Raw genomic sequence first — 22253 nt, forward strand, 5'->3', positions numbered from 1 at the left:
ATACCGACATGGGTTGTGAATGCAATAACTCCAGCGCACTTGAACCGATTCTGTAACATAAAAAAAACTATATAATATTGTCTCGGTGTTGATGAAATCATTTTTCATAAATCATTTGTTATGTAATAATTTATGCCGAAATCATTAATTCATAAAGACATACTAATGATATATAAATTAGAAACTTACACACATATGAAAAATTTACTAAGCAAATAAACAAATTGAACAAAAACATTACTAAGCATTGCTATTAATGTTCCACAAATGCTCCACAAGGTCAGCTTGAAGTTGGGTATGTATTTCTCTATCCTGAATGCGGATGTATTGGTTAACAAAGTCTTGAAACTCACGAGTTCGTAAGTGCTCCAGTACTGGCGTAGGAGGACCATCTTCAGCTTGATCATACATGTCTGTAATGTCAGGTTGAACGTGTAAATGTCGTTCATCTTTAACAATCATATTGTGTAATATTATGCACGCCAACATTATATCATGAAGTGTTGAACGTTTGAAGTAGCGAGCTGGCCCGCGTACTATTGCAAACCTTGCTTGAAGAACACCGAAAGCACGCTCAACATCCTTTCGGCAAGATTCTTGCATCCTTTTGAAATGTCTAGCCTTATTGGTTTGTGGCATAGGAATTGTTTTGACAAAAGTCGCCCACGATGGGTAGATACCGTCAGCGAGATAGTAACCCATTGAGTAATGGTGATCATTGACATAATAGTGCACTGGTGGGAAACGTCCTTGAGTTAGATCTGAAAACACAAACGAACGATCCAATACATTGATGTCATTATGAGAACCCGGCAATCCGAAGAATGCATGCCAAATCCATAGGTCATACGATGCGATAGCTTCTAATATAAGTGTTGGTTCGTGAATATGACCAGTGAACTGCCCCTTCCAAGCGGTTGGACAATTCTTCCACTTCCAGTGCATGCAATCAATACTTCCTAACATTCCGGGGAAGCCTCGACTTTCACCGATAGCCAACAATCTCGCAACATCATCGCTATTTGGGGATCGCAAGTATTCGTTTCCAAAAACAGATATCACTGTTTTCACAAATTTCTTCATAGACAACACCGCAGTGCTCTCTCCGATTAGCACATACTCATCCAAAAGGTCGGCAGAGACACCATATGCAAGCATTCGTAACGCAGCTGTAATCTTCTGAAGTGAAGATAATCCCAACTTTCCAGCTGCATCCATTTTTTGCTGAAAATAAGGTTCATGAGCCTCTAATGCAGACTGGATGCGAAGAAATAGATCACGTCTCATTCGCAATCTTCTTCTGAATCGGTCATGAGGATAAACCGGATTCTCAGCAAAATAATCATTGAAAAGTCGGTTGTGACCCTCAATAAAGCCACGATCGATGTACAATCGAGGAGTACGTGATGCTGAGGCCCTCATCCTCTCCAACCTCTGCTGCTCTGCTTGGAATATGAGCATCTCCTCTAACTCTTCATCAGAGGAAGAGTCGAAAACAGATTCTTGAAACCATTTTTTAAAAAATGAACTCATTTGATTGTGGGAAAGATGATAGCAAACGCAACAGAGTTGAAATTTGAGAGCAAAAATTAAGGAAACAATTGTTGTAAGAAACAAAATGAGGTTGCCTTTATTTATAAATTTAGAAATATAGCCGTTGAGAATATTTGCTTTTCAAATATGATCGTTAAGAATCTTTGTTTTTAAAATATAGCCGTTGAGATTATTTGTTTTTCAAATATAATCGTTAAGAATCTCTCTTTTTAAAATATAGCCGTTGGAAATATTTTTTTTTAATTTATTATAAATTAATAAATATTTTAATTTATTAATTATTATCTTTTACTATTATACTTTTATTTTTATTAATATTAATTATTTTGTCTAAAATTTAAAAAACTGTAATATGTTGTGTTAATATTTTAATCGTTACTTGAAATTATATAATATATATAAGGAACAATAAAATAAGAAGAAATTAATATTTTAATGTTGTAGAGATTTGGAATAGAGATACTGATGCAGTTGTTGTTGAATAGAGAATCTGTAAACTGTTAAAAAGTGGTATTTTGTAGATAAAATAGAGAATCTGTTAAGAGATACCAATGAGAATGCTCTAAGTTGGGCTTGACATAGTGAGTACAAATGTTATGTTTGAAGGAAAAATATATTCATACATAGATTTTTTGTACATAATTGTACGTAACTTATGTGGCATGACAACTCACCACGCCACATGATTTTTTTAAAAAAAATTCAGAAATCAGAAATTATATTTTCCCTCTTCCCCTTCTCTCCTCTTTCCTTTTCCTCTTCTCCTTCCTTTCTCTTTTCTATTTCTTTTCCAAAAATCGTATGGATCCCAGTGAATTTCATCCCAGCAATCCCAATAGCTTAGGTGGCCAATGGCATGACATATGTGGGTCCCACTTTTAAGTGACTGGTAAATATCATCACGTTTCATCATAATCTCGCTCCACTTTCTCTCTCGCATAAAACATGCTTCATTTTGTCTCTCTTGTAAGACACTATCGACAGAAAAAATCTTCTCTCCCCATCTTCTTCTCCATCAGCAATGGCGGAGCCAGCGGCAAAGATTGGAAATCTGAGGGATCAATTTGGATCTTGTAATGAAGAAGATGAAGACACTATTTCTTTCTAAGTTTGTGTTTTTTATTTCCCTTTTGATTTGTGTTTTTGGAAAGAACCTAATCCCCAAATTGTTTTCCCTTGTCTTCGTCTCTTTCAAAGTTAGGTTTAATGATATTCTCTACCCCATATTCTGTTAATTTTTATTTTTTTGTTTTTGATTGGGGTTCCACCATAATATTTAGATTTTTTATAAAATACAATAACAATGAATTGTTGAAATTGTTGCTTGTTAGTGTTGATTGAGTCTTTAGGATGTGCTTCTGTAAGTTGCTTAGTGGTTTGAATACTTCCTATTCTTTAGGGACAAGTTGTTTATTTCCTAGTCACTTACCACGTTAATAGGCATGTAAGAGAGTTCTTATCATGATTTTCATTGCTTTCTTGTTAAAATTAATGCTACTGCAATTTCATTCTAAACCCTTTTCTTGTGTTTGGATGTATTGGATGTCTACCCATTGTGTACTCGATTAATAGTTTTGGGTAGGCTTGATGAAATATATATTTTTGTTAATGTTTCAGATAAAAAAAAAAAAAAGAGGCAGAAGAAGAGATTGAGGTGAAAACTAAAATTGGTTGTGTCATGATTGATAGTTCTGAAAGTTAGCATAAAAGCATAAACCACGAAATGCAAAGACTAGCAACTGTTCTGGAGGCATTTTAATATTCTATGTTGCTGAATTTTAGACTTTTATGTAGATGTTATTTGTGAAGGCATTGTTAGCGATTATGAGATGGATGTGCTATGATAATTTTTGGTGTGATTGTACGCATATATATATGTGTGTGTGTCTAGAATTTATAGTAAATGTATATATGAGCCCAGTATTACATTTTACTCAAGACAATTGAAGAATATGGGAATTTCCAGGTGTCAGATGCCCTGCTTTTGAGAGAGTAGTGGAACAATCTTCTTGTGGAATATCCATAGGATTTTTAGTTTATATAAAAGGCATAATTGTTAGTGGATTAGCTCGTTACAAAGAAACTGTATTTCATTTAAGTGATATGATATTTACAGATTACTTAAAAAGTGAGACCCGTATATGCCATGTCATTCGCCACCTAAGCTATTGGGACTGTTGGGACGGGATTCACTGGGATCCATACAATTTTTGTTTCTTTTTAAAATCAACCTTGCTACTCGTCCCACCAATTGAGATCCCAATGATCTCAGTTGCTGAGGTGTATGGAGGAGATTAAAAGTGCAGGTGGGGGGCCTCACTTCGCCTCCCACTTGTACTTTTAATCTCCTCCATACACTTCAGCAACTGGGATCCCAGTTATTGGGATAAATAGTTTTTTCGTTTTAAAATATGTTATCTCCTATAAACCCGTCCCCTCATTCTCTCTCTACCACATCCACCTCGGAAACTGATTTGTTGGAATTATTCCAACAATTCCACCAGATCTACACCATTGAATGGTGTGAGTGTAGTGTTGTCAAATCAATGCATTGTTGCATTGGATGGTTTAGATCTGGTGAAATTCCTGGAATAATTCCAACCCCCTTCCCATCCACCTCTCTCTCCTCCATTCCACCTATTTTTCTCCATTCCTCCTCGATGTTGATATGAACCGTAGTCCCGGTGTAGATTCGGCTCTTCATAAATTTCGTTTGTATGTCAGAGAGTTTTTGTGGTGAGTGCAGAGCTCTTGAACCACCCGGTTTTTGTCCAGTTGTTGAACAATTGATTTAGAATTAGAGCTAGTTGCTTAATTTTCACTGTCACGTGCTCATGTTTTAAATTTTTTTTTTGTGACTATTAGCCACAGATGTCAAAACATATTAGATGAAGAAATAGGAATTGTTTTAATTTTTTTTTGAATAGTTTTGTTGTTTGTGTTTGTTGGTGTAAAAGACTTGAGTACTTGACACAACAACACATAAGTAATGGTAAATTATTTTTTTCTTACATTTTTTATTTTTGGGTTATTATTTTTTATATTTGTTTCTTGAGAAAATATGGCAAAATTTTGTGAACCCACAATTATCATATAATAAAAGTGTGAACGATAAGAGATTGAAATTATGTAATAAAAGTCTATATTGATAAAAAATAATAAACAGACAAAAAGCTGAAACAATGTAATAAAAAGTTGAAATAATTAATAAAGGTTTGTGTTGATCAAAAACAATTTAATAAAACAATGGAATTTCTCATGTTATACAAATAATTTCAATATTCTTAAAATAAACAATCAGATTTCTCATGCTATACAGTTAAAAAAGGGATAAGTATCAGAAAAGCCCCTCTACTTTACCAAACAGCTCAACTGAGCCCTTATACTTTTTTTCGACTCAACTGGGCCCCTCTACTTTTGAGAATGGGCCACGTTAGCCCCTGATACTAACTGACGTTAATTTATACTGATGTGATTGCTAACTAATGAGTTGAAATATTTGTAATTTGCTTACTCATCAGCCACATATATAGGCCTATAGAAATGTTGACACGTGTCCAAATGTAAAAAGCCAAAAAAGAATACATGTCTTATGTTTGAATGTTTTGAAAGTTATTATTTTGGGGCCAATAAAGCCCTTGTACTTTAAATAATGGGTCATTTAAACCCTTGTACTCTTAAGAAATCGTTCTAATTATCCCCTGTAATGACAATTCAAAATGGACTAATATATAACCAAATTTACAAACATCAGCATCATCATCCATAAAAACATTCAAACATCATCCATAAACATCGTCCTTAAACATCATCCATAAACAACAGCTATACAAAACACATTCTGGTCCATCAATGCAAATTCAAAAAACACACTTCTTCAGCTTTGCCCTGCATCCGAGGTTTCTGTTTCAAATTTGTACTCCCACTTCCATGGTCAACCACCCTTGCCATGGAAGTCCCAGGCTGCAAAAATAAAGTTACTTTTAGGCATTTTAAACATGAATATACGATGTACCATAGACATGAATAAATGCAAAATAACATACTTACATTCAGAATTGAATGACCTATTTCAGGGTTTATATAGAGACCAAGACCAGCCAATAATGTCATCTTTTTTGGCTTGGTCTTGGGCCTGCATTCCTTGTGAAATGGGTTGACATACCTAGGCCTAGTAGGTAGTCCCTGCACTGGTCTATTACCTCCTACTTGCATTACTTGTGATGCCATAGTACTACTTTTAGTGTTTGCCTTATCATCCTTTGTGTACTTCTTGTAGTTATGTCACTAGCTTGGCTACTGGAGCCAATCCTACCAGGACATGCATTTTTCCTAGCATTATGCCCCCTGCCATGACACACATTGCAAGTCATAATCCTCCCTTCCCTTGACAATTTAGTTTTGGTGACAATCCCATGTTGTTCCCTTCTTCTTTTTTTCTTGGGTCTCCTTGGCATCCTCCTCAACTTAGGAAGTAATACATGATCCAACAAACTCTTTGGATACATATCTATACGAAAGTCCAAGATAATCCTCAGCCGAAGCTAATGGGAACATTTGATTGTTTCCATCACGACCTATTGTTGTTAGTAATTCTCCCTTAACCAATCCCTTCAGAAAACATCCATCAATTCCTAATGTTGGTATACACCCCTTAATCATACCCTCCTTACACCCCCTAAAACAAATGTAGAAGGCTTTGAATGGAACATGTCCACCCTCATTTTGCTTATCAGTCAGCAAAGAAACTGTACTACCAGAATTAGAGAAAACCAACTCCTCAGCATAATCCCTTAATTGTGTATACTCTTTTTCACAGCAACCAGCTAATTGAGCCAACACACTTTTCCTCACCCTTTTACATTGATTTAAACTTACATCTAATTCCAAAGATTGTTCCATAAAGGGCTTAAGATATCTAATTTTATGTTAGGATGTGCTGAAATGAAACCATAAAACATCTTAGTAAGGTATTTTGAAGTTTACCTTTTTAACCCTCTCTTTGGTTGACATGTATGTTCACTAACATATGTCTTAATTTGAAAACTACCAACCAATTTGCTATGTGATGCAAATATCAACCATGGACAATCTACAGCTCCTTTACATTTAGCTCTACATCTACTTGGTTCATTTTTTGTAAATTGAATATTAGTCATACTCATAATAGCATAATTGCTAACAACTTCCTTGAAATCATCATTACTAGTAAACAACATACTAAGCTCAAATTTAGGAATACCTTTCTCCTTTTTGAATCGTGGAAATCTACTTCTCTTTCTAATGGCCTCAACCCTCAGCTCTAGATTCTCATCTGTGCTATCTCTGTAGCTTCCTGGATCAGAAAAGTCTAAATAATCACTGTCTAGGCCTTTATCACTCTCACCATCATAAAAAGCATGATCCTCAGCTAAACCTCCAACATCATCATCATCACCAGCTTGTTCACCAACCTGACCACCTGCTTGCACATGGACCTGACCTTCAGCTTGTACTTCTTCATGCTCCCCTTCTTCCTCATTTTCCTACAATAGAGCTACACCCTTCCATCCCCTCTTGTAATTTTTCACTTTCTCCCTAGTAACTACTAGTTCCTCATCATCCTTAGAAGAGTCGTCTCCAGGAAAAAACTCTTCTTCTCCTTCAGAGCTATTGTCGCTATCTTGGGTGCTGGACGAATATATCTCATTTTCCTCCTCGATTATTTTCCTTGATCGAATAGCTCTCATCTTCTTTGATGTCATTTTGACAAACTGCAGAATTTTGAACAATGGATGAGATTGAACCAAAAAAAAAATCCTAAACCCAAATAGAAACCCTAATTTTCTCCCAAATTAATAACCTAATACCTAAGTATACAGTCCATACCTTGCTTCAATCAGAGGCAGACGATTGAAATTAAATCCAAATCCGAGCAAAATGGATGCAATGATGATCGTCTTCACCAATCGAACTTGGCAACTCTTTGTGCGACAATCTTCCTCGCAGATGTGGGTTTTTTATTTTCTTCAAAATGGTTTTTATCTTTCGTTGAACTAGGGTTTTTAAGACTATGTCATGTCATTTGTAAAGTATTTTTTTAAAGAAATTAATCACAAATACACATAGGAAAAGAAAATGCCACATCAACAAAAATTAATGTCAGTTAGCATCAGGGGCTAACGTGGCTCATTCTCAAAAGTAGAGGGGCTCAGTTGAGCCAAAAAAAAGTAGAAGGGTTCAGTTGAGCGATTTTGTAAAGTAAATGGGCTTTTATGATACTTACCCCAACTAAAAAACAATAAACTTAAGTGAGAATATATTAAATAAGGATTTATGCTTCCTTGAAATGTTAATTTACAGCCCATTTAGTTTTTTTTTTTTTTGAAGAGACACACACACCTAGACCCATAAGCACCAGTCAACACACACTCCTCCCCGAAGGGGTACAACCCATTTAGTTGACAATTTATGTCAACCATATATTGTATTTAAACAATAAATTGCTTTTGTCAACCAAACAACAATTATTTGACACAAAAACAAAGCTTTTTTTTTATAACAATTGATTGTCACTTTTGAAATTGTCTCAAATTCGACCATTTCAAGACAATTTGGGTTGCACATTACGTAAATGCCCTCCTTTATTCTGACCTGGATGAAATTGCCACTCCCATTTGAACATAACTTTTTCGAAATCAACGCATGTCACCTTCGCAATCGCAAATACCAACACATGTGACCTTGAAATTCTCATTAAAAAAATAATAAGCTTGAAATTAATCCAAAAAACTTGATGTATGTAGAAGGTGACGTGTAAGGCTTATAACTCCCGTATTAATGCATAGATTATTAAATTTTAAATTTGAATAAATTTTATTTTAAATTTTTATTTATTTAATAATGCTATAATTAGTTTTATAAATTATTTACAATTTATTTTGCTATTTATTTAAATCTGTTTCAACTTAAATGCATAATACCTCTACACTTAATTTGCACAATAATTATAACACCATATATACTACTAACAAAAGTTGCACCAAACACCTACCAACATTTCAGGAACAATTTCTACTACCATTTATTATCACCATCTATTATTTGTAATATATGCTACAATATATGTTACTGACCAAATTGTCTGCCAAACAGAGCTTTAGTATAAATTTCACCTTATAAAACCTAATTTGATGAACAAACTATTTTCATTAATTTTTTTACTAATATCGTTTGTTATTACATTGTTTTTTGTGTTCCAATTGTTATTACATTGTTTTAAATGTTTCAAATTTTATTACACAATTTATGGAAACATAATAGTTAAGAATGACCATGTAAAACATATCGACAATGTGTCTTGTTGATAAGAGTTTTTTTTACATGTTGATTCCGAATATATACTTTTTTTAAAATCTAACATGTATTTTGGGAGATAAAACGTTTTGAATTTTCGTTTAAGGAACGGAATAGTTTTAAAGAAAAATGTGATGTCATTTGAGAGAAAAGTGGGTGATTTGTTTGAATAATTAAGGGTATTTCAGTAAAAAAAGAAAAGCACATGGCACGCTTTACATGTTACCTTGCCTAGTAAGCATGCCACACCGTTTATGTATGTTTATATTTATCAAATGTATGACTAGCACTACTAATGTTTTGTGTCCCCAACACATTCGTATCTTACTTTTTCTAAAAATCACGTATCCGCGTGTCCGTGTCGTGTAGTGTCGCGTCGTTTTTGTCTCCCGTGTCTGTGTTCATGCTACATAACATGTACCGATTGGTGCTTTCGGCCCAAACTCCAATTGGATGTTTTTTCATTTTTTAAATCTAGCATTCTAGTTAGCTTTGCCAAACCCAATATCTATGATTTCAAACCCTGCTATGGGTTCGCCTACACGTAATAAGTGAAAGGGGTCGCACTTCTAGCAAATAGCATTCTCGGGTGTGTGTTATTGGATCGGGTCGCACTTAGTTTATCAATTGCAAGTGAGATTTCAATTGTAAGGAATAAGGATTGTGTTTGAGCTCTTTTCTGATAGTAATGAATATTTTTTGCCTTCTAAAAAAAAAAGAAACCTGAGTTCGAGTATTTCACTTATCGCTCAAATTATGTCCTTCACTAAAAAAAAAAAATCTATCACTCGCCAAATATTTGCCAATAAATTAAGTCCTCCTTAACAGGGGTGAAGACACATGGGGATGGGGGTAGACCCCCTGAATTTTGGAAAAAAAAGTACTTATATATATTTTATACATTATCTTTCAAATTTTATTTGTTTGTCTAGTAGCAAACCATGCATTCTTTTTTATCACACGGTATACAGTTCGAATATGAACTCCAGCATTTCTTTAAAAAAAAAAGCCTATCTTTCTCCTTTTACCAACATTTCTTTCTTTTTTTTTAAAAAAATGCTATTGTTTTATTGTAAGTGTCATGGCTCGTATCTACATATGTGCGACTTCGAGGGTTTTTATAAGTACGTGGTCTCTATGCATTCCGTGATGTTTTTATTTTTCACCTTAATTTTACTATATAATCATTGAGAAATTAATTAATTTCTCAATAAATAACTTAATTTCTCAATAAATAACCCTTAAAAACTTTTCAGGGTCAGCCACCAACTTCCCCAAAAATTCCTGACTCCGCCCAATGTCCTTAACTATAAAAAAAATAACTAATAAATTACAACCATATCTATATATATATATATAAAAGTAGAAGACACCTTCATCTTTTTTTTTCCCTCCCAAACTTCCAAGATTTTTAGTCTTAATTAATTTATTAATTTATTCTTCCTAAAACAATAATAAAATATTAGTAAATCAAAGATATAGTGGGCAATAGGATATCTGCTAAAATTTCAAGATTTTTTTCAAATATTTTAAAGATATTCAAAAAATATTTTGATAACCAATATTTCAAAGATTTTTCAAATATTTCTAACTATATTTAAAAATTACATCCCAGTTTCTCCATCTCTCCCTGTCCCACTCCCACTAATATTTATATATTTAGCTCTCACATGAGGAGCTTTGTTTAACTCAGTTGTTTTTTTTATTTGATTATGGTTTTACACATCATGCATATGGTTTGCCCTCTCACAATTCAATGTGCGTCAATCTCTTTTAATATTCATAGATATTCTAATTACAATGAGTCTAAACATAATTTTATTGATTTTATTGATTTTTTTTTTCAAAAATATCCTTCAAGGGCTGCTATGGATTCACTCAATTTCACTTACGAAATTGAAGGTTAGGATTGTACACTATTTCTTTTTCTTTTTTGTAACTGTGTTTTCAATAGGTTCAAAATCAACATGTTTTTTTTTTTTCTTTTATCAAAGTTTGACAAAAGACAACATTCTTGGAACTGAAAATCAAATGAAAATTTTATGTTGAAAATAGAAAATAAATCAAAAAATTGATAGAGAAGAAGAATCGAAACCCAATTCCTTTTGTTCCACCGGTGACTAGAGCAGTCATTCCGCAATAAGGTGTTATAATTTCCATTACTTTGCATTGCTGCTAGAGAGAGTGATAATTTGTGGCCATATAATTTTGATATTCACGCAGTGAACTAGATCATGTTAACTTAATTTGAAACAATGAATTCATTAACAAAGTTATATGTATTAGGATAATTCTAATCATGAATGACTATGTAAATTATAAAAAATACACATAGATATTAAATATTACGAAATAGCTCACTTGGATTTGATTAATTCTCAGAATTAGAGAATTAAGCTATTAATTTATTAGAGAATTAATCTATTAATTTATTCTCTCAACCAAAAATAATAAATTATTATCCTTATTACTTTACCCATATTTGAATAATGATACTAATTGTATTTCAAATTTTAATTCTTAATTATATTTTTAGTTGTTATCCTTATCACTTTAGCCATGATTTTAATCCTTAATAATTTTCTCAGGATTTGAAACATATTTGAATTTGCTATCATTTTATTCTTCTAACAACCATTTATAAATATGACTATCTTTTATCAATCACTATGTAAATTATTAATTGATAATTTTTATTATTTAAATATTTGTTCACAAGGATGTTAAATATCGTAACTACGTCACGTGTCAGCTCTATGATTACACCGTGACATTGATGAATAAAAATATTTATAAGTTGTATTATTTATTCAATTTATTTATACATTATAGTTGGCCCATGGACCACGAGCCATCATTGTGAATAAATATTTTATTCACTTAAATGAATAACGATACTAATTGTATTTGAAATTTTAATCCTCAATCATTTTTTACTTATTATCTTTATCACTATTTGAATGTAATTTTGATTAATATGAAATTGTTGAAAATTTCACAATATAATAATTATAGTAGTAATAATTATTTTTTGAAATTCTGCACATAACAAGTTTTATGATTATGATTATCTTTATCAGCATAAAAATTTTTGCCATCGTTTTACAATTTTAAATGAAAATTCTACAATAATAAATCATAATTTGATAATTTTGCCACCTTCTATTTTATTTTTATAAATTAAATTAAATTTATAAAAAATATAAATGTTAGATGGTTAGAATAATAAATTCAAATTAAATAAGCAAATTAGTTAATGAGTTTTAAATATTTGTTAACAAAGTAATTTAAATATTTATATTAAATAGTTTAAATCATATCCAAACAACTTACAACCACTTTTTAATTGGAATTAAATATAATACATAAAATTAAATTTTGTGATATCTATGAAAAGTAATTAAATTTTGAAATTTCATTTTATTACAAATTAGCATTTAATCATTTAAATTAAATTTAACTTAAGACTTTAACTGGCACTAAAGGTGTTGACTTTTGACTATATAAATCCATAACAACACGAGAACTCGATTTCATTGTTTGGGGTAAGTATTGAAAATATATTTTTATTTTTTCATTTATTTGTAAGTTATTGGAAATTGTTATATTTAGTTTAATAATTTTAAATTATAATATATATTTTAAAATTCTACATGATAATAATAGTCACACTCAAATAGTCAAATTTGAATTTTTCATCGTCTTAGATATAAGATACACATATTTGAATATTTTTATTCTTTTAGTCTTTTAAAAATTTATTTAAATGCACATATTTTTTTCACTGTATTGTTCAGACTGTACTCACTTACCAAAAAAATTCAGACTCTTCTCACGATACACCTTTGCTTGATCAAGATGAGTAAATACCTCTCAGACAAACGTATGAGAATATCTTATAATAGTGAAAGTACATGTTCGTTATGCTATACAAATAAATAACATATCAATGATAGACACAAAACCTTATTATTATTGAAAAAAAAGATTACAAGTAAAGAATATAATCCACCATCGTCATATAAAGTTGGTTTTTATTCCAAATTAGCTCAAGATGGTCGTATGACTGCGATAGTTTAGTCTATAAATCAAAATATCCAGTGAATGTCATCTTAAATAGTAAATTCATTAGAAAAATAAGTTCAGATTATACTAAGTTATTTGATACAAAATCTCTTTTCTAGAACTTGTGGATTCTTTTTTCAAAATTAAATATAAAGAAATGAATTATTTTTGTAGCTTATTGTGTAGAGCCAAAGAAGAATAATTACAAATTGCTAAAAAAATAAAAGAAATTTTTGATTGACAAAATAATTTTTTTGTATCTTTGTCATTTACAAGTTTACATGTTCAAGACCGTAATGATAAACTCTTTATATTTATTAAATTTTACAAGGTCTTAAGATTGACAAAAGAAATGAGGCTTCATTAGATAAGTGGCCATGATTTTGCATTAAACAATATAAGAGAATTCTCATAATGGATATTAAAAATCGATGATGGTGAAATTGGAGATCATAATGATTGTGAGAGAATTGTAAAAAATTCTAGATGATCTCCTTATCAAGAACTCAGACAATCCCTTTGCAACAATTGTTAATAGCCATATATTTCTTTACTTCAAAAAATGAGTGATTCTAAGTATATGCAGGAGAGGACAATTCTGGTGTATACATTTGAAATAGTGCAAACAGTGAATGATTTTATGTTTTCATTAGTTTCAGGTGAAGAAATAACTTATTTAGTTCTGACAATGTTTGTAAAGTAGATATGAATGTCGATAGTCATGAATATTTATACACAATTGAATTCTTAAATTCCATTACATCTTATGCTCTTCTAAACCATGAATCAATATTGATGATTGGTGTTGCCTGTAATGCTGCTTAGAAATATCGATAGTAACACGAATGAAAAAACACATTATAGAAGTTAAGATTATTTCAGAAATCAAGGTCGGTCACAAGATATTTATTTCTCGAATGGTACTATCTCCATTAGATTCTTGGTTACCATTTAAACTCCAAAGAAGATAGTATCCATTAGCTATTAATTTTGCTATGACAATAAATAAAAGTCAAGGATAATCACTTTCTCATGTTGGTTTGCATTTGTCAAGGTCGGTTTTTAATTAGTCATGACCAATTATATGTTGCAGTCTCAATTGTAAAAAGTATGAATAGGCTGAAAATATTGATTGTTAATGATGAAGGACAATTATGTACTACTACAAGCAATGTACATAGTATTGTGTTTCATAATTTAATATAGATATGTCATACTATTGTCAACTTTCTATTATTATCGACTTTAATAAATTCTAGCTAGAAATTTAAAGTTAATGTCGGGACTCTGGAGTGTCTCTTCACTTTTCTTAAATCCACCCCCACTTTGTGTTGGTTCTTTTACGGGTTAAGTGCAAATAGGTCACTCAAAGATAGGTCAGTTTGCAATTAGGTCACGCAAAGATAAAAATTTTAAATTGAGTCACTCAATGTTCTAAATTTAAGCAATTAGCTCATTCCGGTCAATTTCTAATCTATTTCTTGTCGGAAATTGCTGGCATGTCAAAAAAATTTTGAAATCTAAAATAAAATTAAAATAGAAATGTCATGTGGAATGTAAAAATAATATAAATTTTAAAATGAAAGTAAAAATGATAAGTGGCATTATAAAAAGTAAAAAAAAATGAAACAAGATCCCGAGTGAAAAAAAAGAAAAAAAAGGAGTCACTTAGGCGCAGACGCTGCCTGGCCTCAACCAGAGCCACTGGCGACGGTGCTGTGGATCTGAAGAGGAGAGGAGCATAGACTGCCACCTGAGGTAGCAAAGATTTCTTGATGAAGAGTGCGGCGTCGACTACTTTGGTACAGGGCACCGCGGCCATCGTAAAAAAAAAAAGGAAAATTTGATCCTCTCTCTTTCTCTCTCATCCTCCCCTCCTTCCCCTCTCTGACCAAATTCACCAATTTAAAAAATATTGAGTGACCCAATTTGAAATTTTTTTCTTTAGATGACCTAATTGCAAATGAGGGTATCTTTCAGTGACCTAGATGCATTAAATCCGTTCTTTTATGATCAAATATTTCAGTGAATTAGAAAGTTTTTTATTATTCGCGCATCGCACAGGTCCAATAACTAGTTTGATTATAATATGTTTTGATCAACTTCACAACCTTAACTGTTGAATATACGCAAGAAAATGCAAAAAGTTGATGCTTGTACTCCAATGATATTCGAATTCCTAAAGCTCAATGAAACTTTTTATACCAAATGAATAAGCCAATAAATCTGTAAAAACATAAAGTAGAGCAGGTTCAGTATGGAAGCACAATTTAGAAGCTCACAGATTGGCTGCCCCCAAAAAAGAAAGGAAGGAAGAAAAAGAAAAAGAAAAAGAAGAAACACTACTCAAAAGAGCTTGATAGCTTCATCATCTATTGTCAAATATATGATGTAATTACATGAATATATCCCACAACATACAATTTCTGATCCTTTATGATCCCGAGGGATTCTCGTAGAAGAGGAGATTGAAAAATAAAAGTTAAAGATGAACAATCTAACCATGTAGTAATAGACATACCATTTGAGATTACAGTTTTAAGTTGATCTTCTCAGACCACTTGAATATATCAGAAAAAACTTGATCACCTCCCAACTCCTCTCCTGTTGCCCCAGCAGCCACCCTAATGATATCCTCAATTAAAGCAAAGTTTCCCATTATATCAACATGCGAGCCACTCTGGGTGCCCCGACCCTCGAGTAGATTTGCTGGAGGAGAGTGATCATACTCCCTAATAAACATCCCAATCCCCGAAGGATTAAATCTCGTCTTCCCACGCCAACCTTTCGCACACATAAAGCCTGCACTTAAAACGGGCACTGTCTCATCACCATCGACAGTATAGACTCCATCCTTCAGACACCTACCTTCATCTTCTTCATCTGCTGATGTGTCAATCCGAAATGGGATATTGCATTCAGCATACGTAGACAACTTGTAAACATAAGCTCTTTCAGTTGGTACACCAACTCCATACATAGAAAAGATTTCCATATCGGGAGCATTTGGTAACCTGCAAAACCAGAATGGACGAGTTGTCATTTGAATACTTCAAATTATTAGGATGATCATCCTATAAAATACCCTAAAATTCACGACACCCCCTCCCCCCTAAAGCTGTAGTCATTTGTTAGAATCAAGTAATTTGAGCTGTACCTACCAAGACAAAAAGGTAAATTGACATCTAAAAAAGAAAAGTAAATGAACAAAAAACATTTTATTCTAAGAGACACGCCACATATCTACCAGAAGCAGCAAACATGACATCAATCTAAAGCAAGAAAGGAAGAACGAGATCAAGTACATCAAGAGATCAATGCTCTTGGAGGAGGCATCTTAATAACAATGCTGAAAGGTTTATTTATTGCACCATTACGAGTCAATGACATACACAAGAATATCGAGAAAATGCTTGCGTTACTTTTAGCATTTTCCATTTTACCACTTTCGAGTATATATGCATCTCGCATTTCAATAAGAACTACAAGAATTGCAAATCTTCTATGGACCATTCCTTTGGAGTTAGGATGTCATTTCTGTGCATCATAAATAGTTTTGATCATCAAACAATAATAATGGAAACACCATACGGATAAGCAAAACTGAACCTTTTCATATAAAAAGCACAAAAACAAATTAAGTACATCTCATTGAACTTTATTTTTTTTAAAAAAAGAATATCTTATTGAATAAGGGCCTGTAGGCCACAAAATTTCTCTCTCTCTCTCTCTCTTTTTTTTTTTGGTTATTGTCATCAAAGTGTCTCATCCATTATATTTTGATACTTTTACAAGCAAGAAAGTTCTAATCACATCAAACAATATAATTTGAAATGACTGTCAGGACTCACTTCGTCTCCAATGGGTTTGACCAATATTTGTAGTGTTCGTACATTGGATCATCCAAATCATCAGCAATCCCATAGGAGAAATGAGCACTTCCACGTGTCATCATTTTTGGGGCGACAAAATATAGCAGATCTATAATTGATCCAGCAGTGTAAACTTTATATTCTGCAACAGCCTTAATACCATTAAATCCCATGTCGTGATACTCGGTCCAAACATCACGACATGTGGTGTTTGCAACACTTTGGCCCTTAATAGCACCCTGCACAAGCAAAACAAAATAAAATACCATAATTCACCAGGATGCTAAACCTTCTTCAGTTTTCTGTAACTTAAATTCACTATTTGTAATCTTGGGATACGACCAGATGGCCTAGGGACTTTCCGAAAAAAATCCCATCTCAAGATTTCAAATAGGTGGGGGGAGATTATGTCATAAACCAAAACCATTTTTGAATTATTGGAAGTCAGTGAAACTCATAAGCATACCCTAAAGTCAATTCTTTCGATCTCTGACGAAGGTGCCTCAGCTACATCTCTGCCAAATGATATAAGCCTACCATAGTTAACACTCTTTGTTTGAGACACCTCACATTCAGTTTCATTTTGGCTGATAATCTTGGTGCCATTGTCTTTTTGCCTGTGTTTGCTAGGAATATATCCTTGCTCAGGCGACCAGTCAAGACCACCCCAGATAGTTTCTCCACCTTTTGGTATCATTGACATGGTTGAATCCCATGTGCGGGAAAGCTTCATCACATATTGTAACGTCTGGAAGTGAAATAAATCATTTTCCAAAAACCCTGGTGCAACTGCCCTGCATTTTGAGGGATTTCACTTTAAAGATTCACCAATATAGACGCAAGACAATTGATGGGAATACGAATAAATAAAATGATGAATATTAAACATGCACATTGACAAACAAACTACTTTAAGACCATGTTGTTATGAGAATACACTTTCTCCAAAAGCAGTGACGAATATTGAGCTTAAAATAAGAATGTCACTATTTCAATGATAACAAGATTTTGGAAAGGAAACATGAAACATACCAGTGGAAAAACAAAGATGTCGAAGCAAGGGAATAAAACGAAATATGTACTGGTAGTAAGCGCCACCAATGGGTAGCATAAGGGAAAAAAGACTTTCCAGAACTAAACTTTCAGGTGTCAATGCAAAAAACAATGATTGTGAAAAATGCCTGTTACGCGATATCTTGTTACCAAACCTCCAGCAATAGAGGGGGAAATTTTCACTCAACGAAAGGTGGTACATAATTATCTATTCACTTTATGCTATTTGCATGCAAAATCTGCAGTTGTTCAGACAAGAACGATAATTAGCATGTGCATCACACATTGGATGTCAAAAAAATTTCTTTTTTACATGGACTAAAAGGATTGAAAAAGGTAACAAAGATAATCCAGCCACACTAATGGTTTTCAATTTTCCAATACATGCAAAGGTACTGACGCAAGTTTTTAGCATGCTCAAAACAAAGCAGTAGAAGATGACTACCTGACCACTATTTCACTATATTAGAGTTGAAAACGGATAAAAACCTGGCAACTGCAATATCCTTTGCTTCAGCAGAGAAAAGGCCAGCAATAGCTTTGGGAACGCCTAGAAATGGTCCGCCAATGTTCATCACAGCCTTTATATGCCTAGCGCACCAATTTGGTCCACCCCCACCACCCATGGGGGCAGGTGCCTCAACCCACTTCATAAAATGCAGAAAGTACAAGACACCCATGGAATGGGGAATCACAACTGCCTTTTTTCCACCATTCGTAGCGACCATCAGTTCTATATTACTTTTAATGCGGCTTAGCGTTTGGTCTCGCACCTGATCAATCGAATTCGACATGCATTGACAAAAAGCAATCCTTAAGAGTTATAATGAAAAGAACAGGTGAATAAGAAAATTCATCTAATAGACATTTTATTGATTCCAATGGAAAGTTCCAGTTTGCAGTGAGAAAATACCTCAGTGTTCTGAAATGACAGTCTCCAATCATATGCAGCCATATACATGGTTTTCTCCTCATATCCAATGCGTGCCAAGTTAGCAATCAAAACAGCCCAAACAAAGTATCCCGCAGCAAAGTAATCTGCCGCCACAAGTCCAGAGACAGGCCTGACCCTTACACCCGGAGGATCCAATCCAGTTTCATTGTCCAGAGACATGTGCTCGACCCAACATAAAGGTCTACAACACAAGAAATCAAACCATAGAAATTTTTCCAAGAAGTATGTAAAGAACTCAAATAAATACCATATTATCTGCACAACTAAGACTGCGTAAGCCAGAAGTGATATCTGATGATTCCCCGTATCCCTATACCTGTCTCATGCAGGTACCCATTGGTGATTTAACAAATATGTATCCTGCTTCTTGATCATGAACATTTCTACACCATCTTGTTTACATGACAATGTCAAAAAGATTGCTCAAGAATGGTCAACTAGAGATTTCTTATAAAACATTCATTGAGAAGAGTAGTACGAAAACAAAGACTCCAATAATATAATAATTTCTTTCCAAATTAATTGATGTTCTTCATGTCACAAAGAAGAAAAATAGAAACAGAAAGAAAATATAATGCCACTAAGGCTTTCATAGTGACAACTGACAACTTCTCACAGGTCAATTAATATGCTCGGGTCTTTTATTCATTACAACATAATAACGAGAATAGGATGAAACTAAAAGCATTTAGCTTCTGCACTAGAAGTGTCCAATCAGATTCTTTATGTCATCCAGGGTAAGATAGAAATAATAACAATATGTTGTTTAGAAACTTAAAGTTTTGATTCATTAGCCTTTGTATGGTTCAGAGTGTCTGCTGCCTTTGCATTGTAACTAAATATAGAAGAAGTCAAGCAATCAAAATTAATGGATCTTATTAACCACTTACGGTGGACCAAGGACCCAATAATTGAATAAAAGGGTTGCAATATTGTCAGGCATAAACAGTTGGCTGTAGCACCAAGAGAGAGACACTAAACCTGACAGTTACAATAAGATCACATAAAGGTGTTCTGAAGGAAAAGAGCTACATAGTTTCAAATTTTCCTAACAGTGAAAGAACTCCTATCTATGTAGTTCATGGGTTGTCTCAGAAACATTCTTTAAAAGAATCAATTTCCAAATCAAATTTTACCTTGCAGCTATAAATTGAGAATTAATTTATATCTACGTACTTCAGTTTAAGGCAGTGCTTGTATAGATTGATATCAGCAATGATGAAAACAAGATCAAAGACAGAGTTCACTCAGTAAACATGTTCTACTTATCAGAAAGGGTAATCACTTTTCTATGGAAAAAAAACCACATTTTTGCAAATGAATCCCTAGCCCTTGTTAAAAGACACCAAGAAGCAACATCGACAAATTCACAAAACTGAATGTTTTGCATGTCTTTCTTGGAATCTGCAGTATCTAATCGAAATAATCACCAAACTCAGAATCAATTATCAAAGAGGCAAGTGGTAGCCTGACTAATACAGCATTCAAAACTTCCCAAATGGAAAACTAGTTGACAAATCATCCTGAACAACTAAACCTAATAGCAGATGTGTCTACTTGTCAAAGTAACAAATTAATCCAGCTTTTGAGTCTTCAACTACTTAAATTTCTTCCACAAATAACAAGCAAGCGTGCCGTCAATAATTCATCTGGCTTCTGAAGAAACATTCGCATGCTTCCACATATGAACAGCATTTATACAGCATAACTCTTAAGTTTCATAAAACAGACACTTGACAAAAAAGACTTAGAATTTTGGCAAATGTGAACAAGAAAATGATGAATTAATTACAGCTATGATTTTATCAACTTGGAAGTTCATCCCTCCAATTATTTGGAAAAAAGAGGCTGCTTTAATTTCAAATTATGTTAATAATTATTTAACTGTTGCTTAATGAAACAACACCACAGTAACACAAAAAGACATATCCTTATAGAACATATCTATAGGCAATAAGGTTCATACGTCATATATATATACCATGAATGTCACTGATAGCTACAATATCGATAGATGCAACCTAAAGGTCACAAGCTCAAATCCTGAGAACAGCATCTCCTACTACAAGATCCTAGTGCACGGGAGTTGTTTACCTTTACCATTCAAGAATAATCAGCTTCAATAACGAACTATCCTAGTTCTCCATTCTCATTAACCACACATAATGTCCTACATAAAATCAATCAAAACCATACCCAACAGTTTCTACAGCAGACCACTCAAATTAGCTTCCATCTCGATCAAAAGACGACAAAAACGAAAACAGAACAAGAAGAATTGGCAGTACCTCTTATAAACCTCGCCAAAGGTGCCGCCCCATAAGCGCTTCCTGAAGAGACCTTCAGCGCACTGATGGCCTTCCCAGAGCTCGAGGCTGCCGGTAACTATCCCGGGGACAAACACCACCGGATGCCTCGCCTTCAGCCCCTCATTCCTGAGTTTGACCCCAGGCGGATCCGGCGCCGGCCCCGTGATGACCTCGGTCACATACTGCGGGAAGGAAGACGGAACCGCGCTGTAAAGGAAGAGCAGGAACCACCAAGTGACGCATACGCAACCAATTAACCAGCAGCACGAGTCGACGCAGGACCATTTGGGCTTATCCTTCTTACGCTCCGCTCGAGCTACTTTCTTTGCCTTCTTCGATGCTCCGCTTTTGGTCTTCTTTTTGTGATCATCGGATTCTATTTCACTTTCTTCTTCTTCTATAGGATCTGAATTCGAGTGTTTATCACTTTCAGTGACTTTCTTCCGACGAATTAAAGGCATACTTTACCTTTGGAGTGTAGAATCTGGCATGAATTCTATTTGTTTTCTCGAGAAATGAATGTTCAGTTTTCGTTATCTGGAAAGAAAACTGAGACTCCAATCAAAATGGAAGTAAATTCATTGGTTGATCTGGAATTGGCAGGTACATTTCGAATTCATGTGGTGGTGATAAAATCTGCATTCTTTTGTTGTGGGGCTTTTTTTGAAAAAGTAGCAATTTTCAAAACCTAATTTTAAAAATTAATTTTTTTAAAAAAATGGAAAATTAACATTTTTATTATTTTTTTGACTCAAAGACCCTTATCACAATACACAGATATATCCCTCACATATCATAAAATTCAGAGATATCGAAAAAACCCAAAACCCAACACCATGAACTCCATTCCTCACATTTGCCATCGCCGTCTTTGCCGCACCAAGTTTGCAGGTATTTCTTCACGAGGTCTGGTCGAGTTGCCTTTCATTATAGCTTGGGCATTCATCGACATTGTCGACATTCTTCCTCTCTATTGTCATTATAACCCGAAGTGAGTGCTTATTAAATTCGCATTATTTGATGCCATCTGTCGAGTATTTGATTATATCTGTACTAGTCTTTTATGCTATATGTTCGAATAATTGATATTATCTGTTCGAGTAATTGATT

At 33.5% G+C, this 22253-nt stretch overlaps 2 protein-coding genes across 2 annotated transcripts; both read right to left on the bottom strand.

Annotated features, from left to right (window-relative positions):
- Nucleotides 1-240: 240 nt before the first annotated feature.
- LOC120002618 lies at nt 241-1630 on the bottom strand. The gene is made up of 2 exons (XM_038851378.1): nt 969-1630; nt 241-755 (listed from the first exon to the last, which is right to left on the bottom strand). Exons 1-2 carry the CDS (start codon nt 1531-1533, stop codon nt 241-243), a joined length of 1080 nt encoding a protein of 359 aa, XP_038707306.1. The 5' UTR covers nt 1534-1630.
- Nucleotides 1631-15285: 13655 nt separating this feature from the next.
- LOC120002391 (phospholipid:diacylglycerol acyltransferase 1-like) lies at nt 15286-21746 on the bottom strand. The gene is made up of 6 exons (XM_038851142.1): nt 21123-21746; nt 18793-19015; nt 18369-18652; nt 17293-17620; nt 16806-17065; nt 15286-15968 (listed from the first exon to the last, which is right to left on the bottom strand). Exons 1-6 carry the CDS (start codon nt 21602-21604, stop codon nt 15485-15487), a joined length of 2061 nt encoding a protein of 686 aa, XP_038707070.1. The 5' UTR covers nt 21605-21746; the 3' UTR covers nt 15286-15484.
- Nucleotides 21747-22253: the final 507 nt, after the last annotated feature.

The sequence above is a fragment of the Tripterygium wilfordii genome, chromosome 7 (assembly GCF_013401445.1).
Source record: "Tripterygium wilfordii isolate XIE 37 chromosome 7, ASM1340144v1, whole genome shotgun sequence".
NCBI lineage: Eukaryota > Viridiplantae > Streptophyta > Magnoliopsida > Celastrales > Celastraceae > Tripterygium > Tripterygium wilfordii.

Bases quoted from the DNA above. Each gene is read 5' to 3' on its own strand.
- LOC120002618 (XM_038851378.1), bottom strand. From the start codon at position 1,533: ATGAGTTCATTTTTTAAAAAATGGTTTCAAGAATCTGTTTTCGACTCT. The intron at 756-968 runs GAATGTTAGGAA...TTTCAGATCTAA, and splicing joins TGAAAGTCGAGGCTTCCCCG to CTCAAGGACGTTTCCCACCA.
- LOC120002391 (XM_038851142.1), bottom strand. From the start codon at position 21,604: ATGCCTTTAATTCGTCGGAAGAAAGTCACTGAAAGTGATAAACACTCG. The intron at 17,621-18,368 runs GTTTTTATCCGT...CTCAAAATGCAG, and splicing joins AAGGATATTGCAGTTGCCAG to GGCAGTTGCACCAGGGTTTT. The intron at 17,066-17,292 runs GTATGCTTATGA...TTGCTTGTGCAG, and splicing joins TCGAAAGAATTGACTTTAGG to GGTGCTATTAAGGGCCAAAG.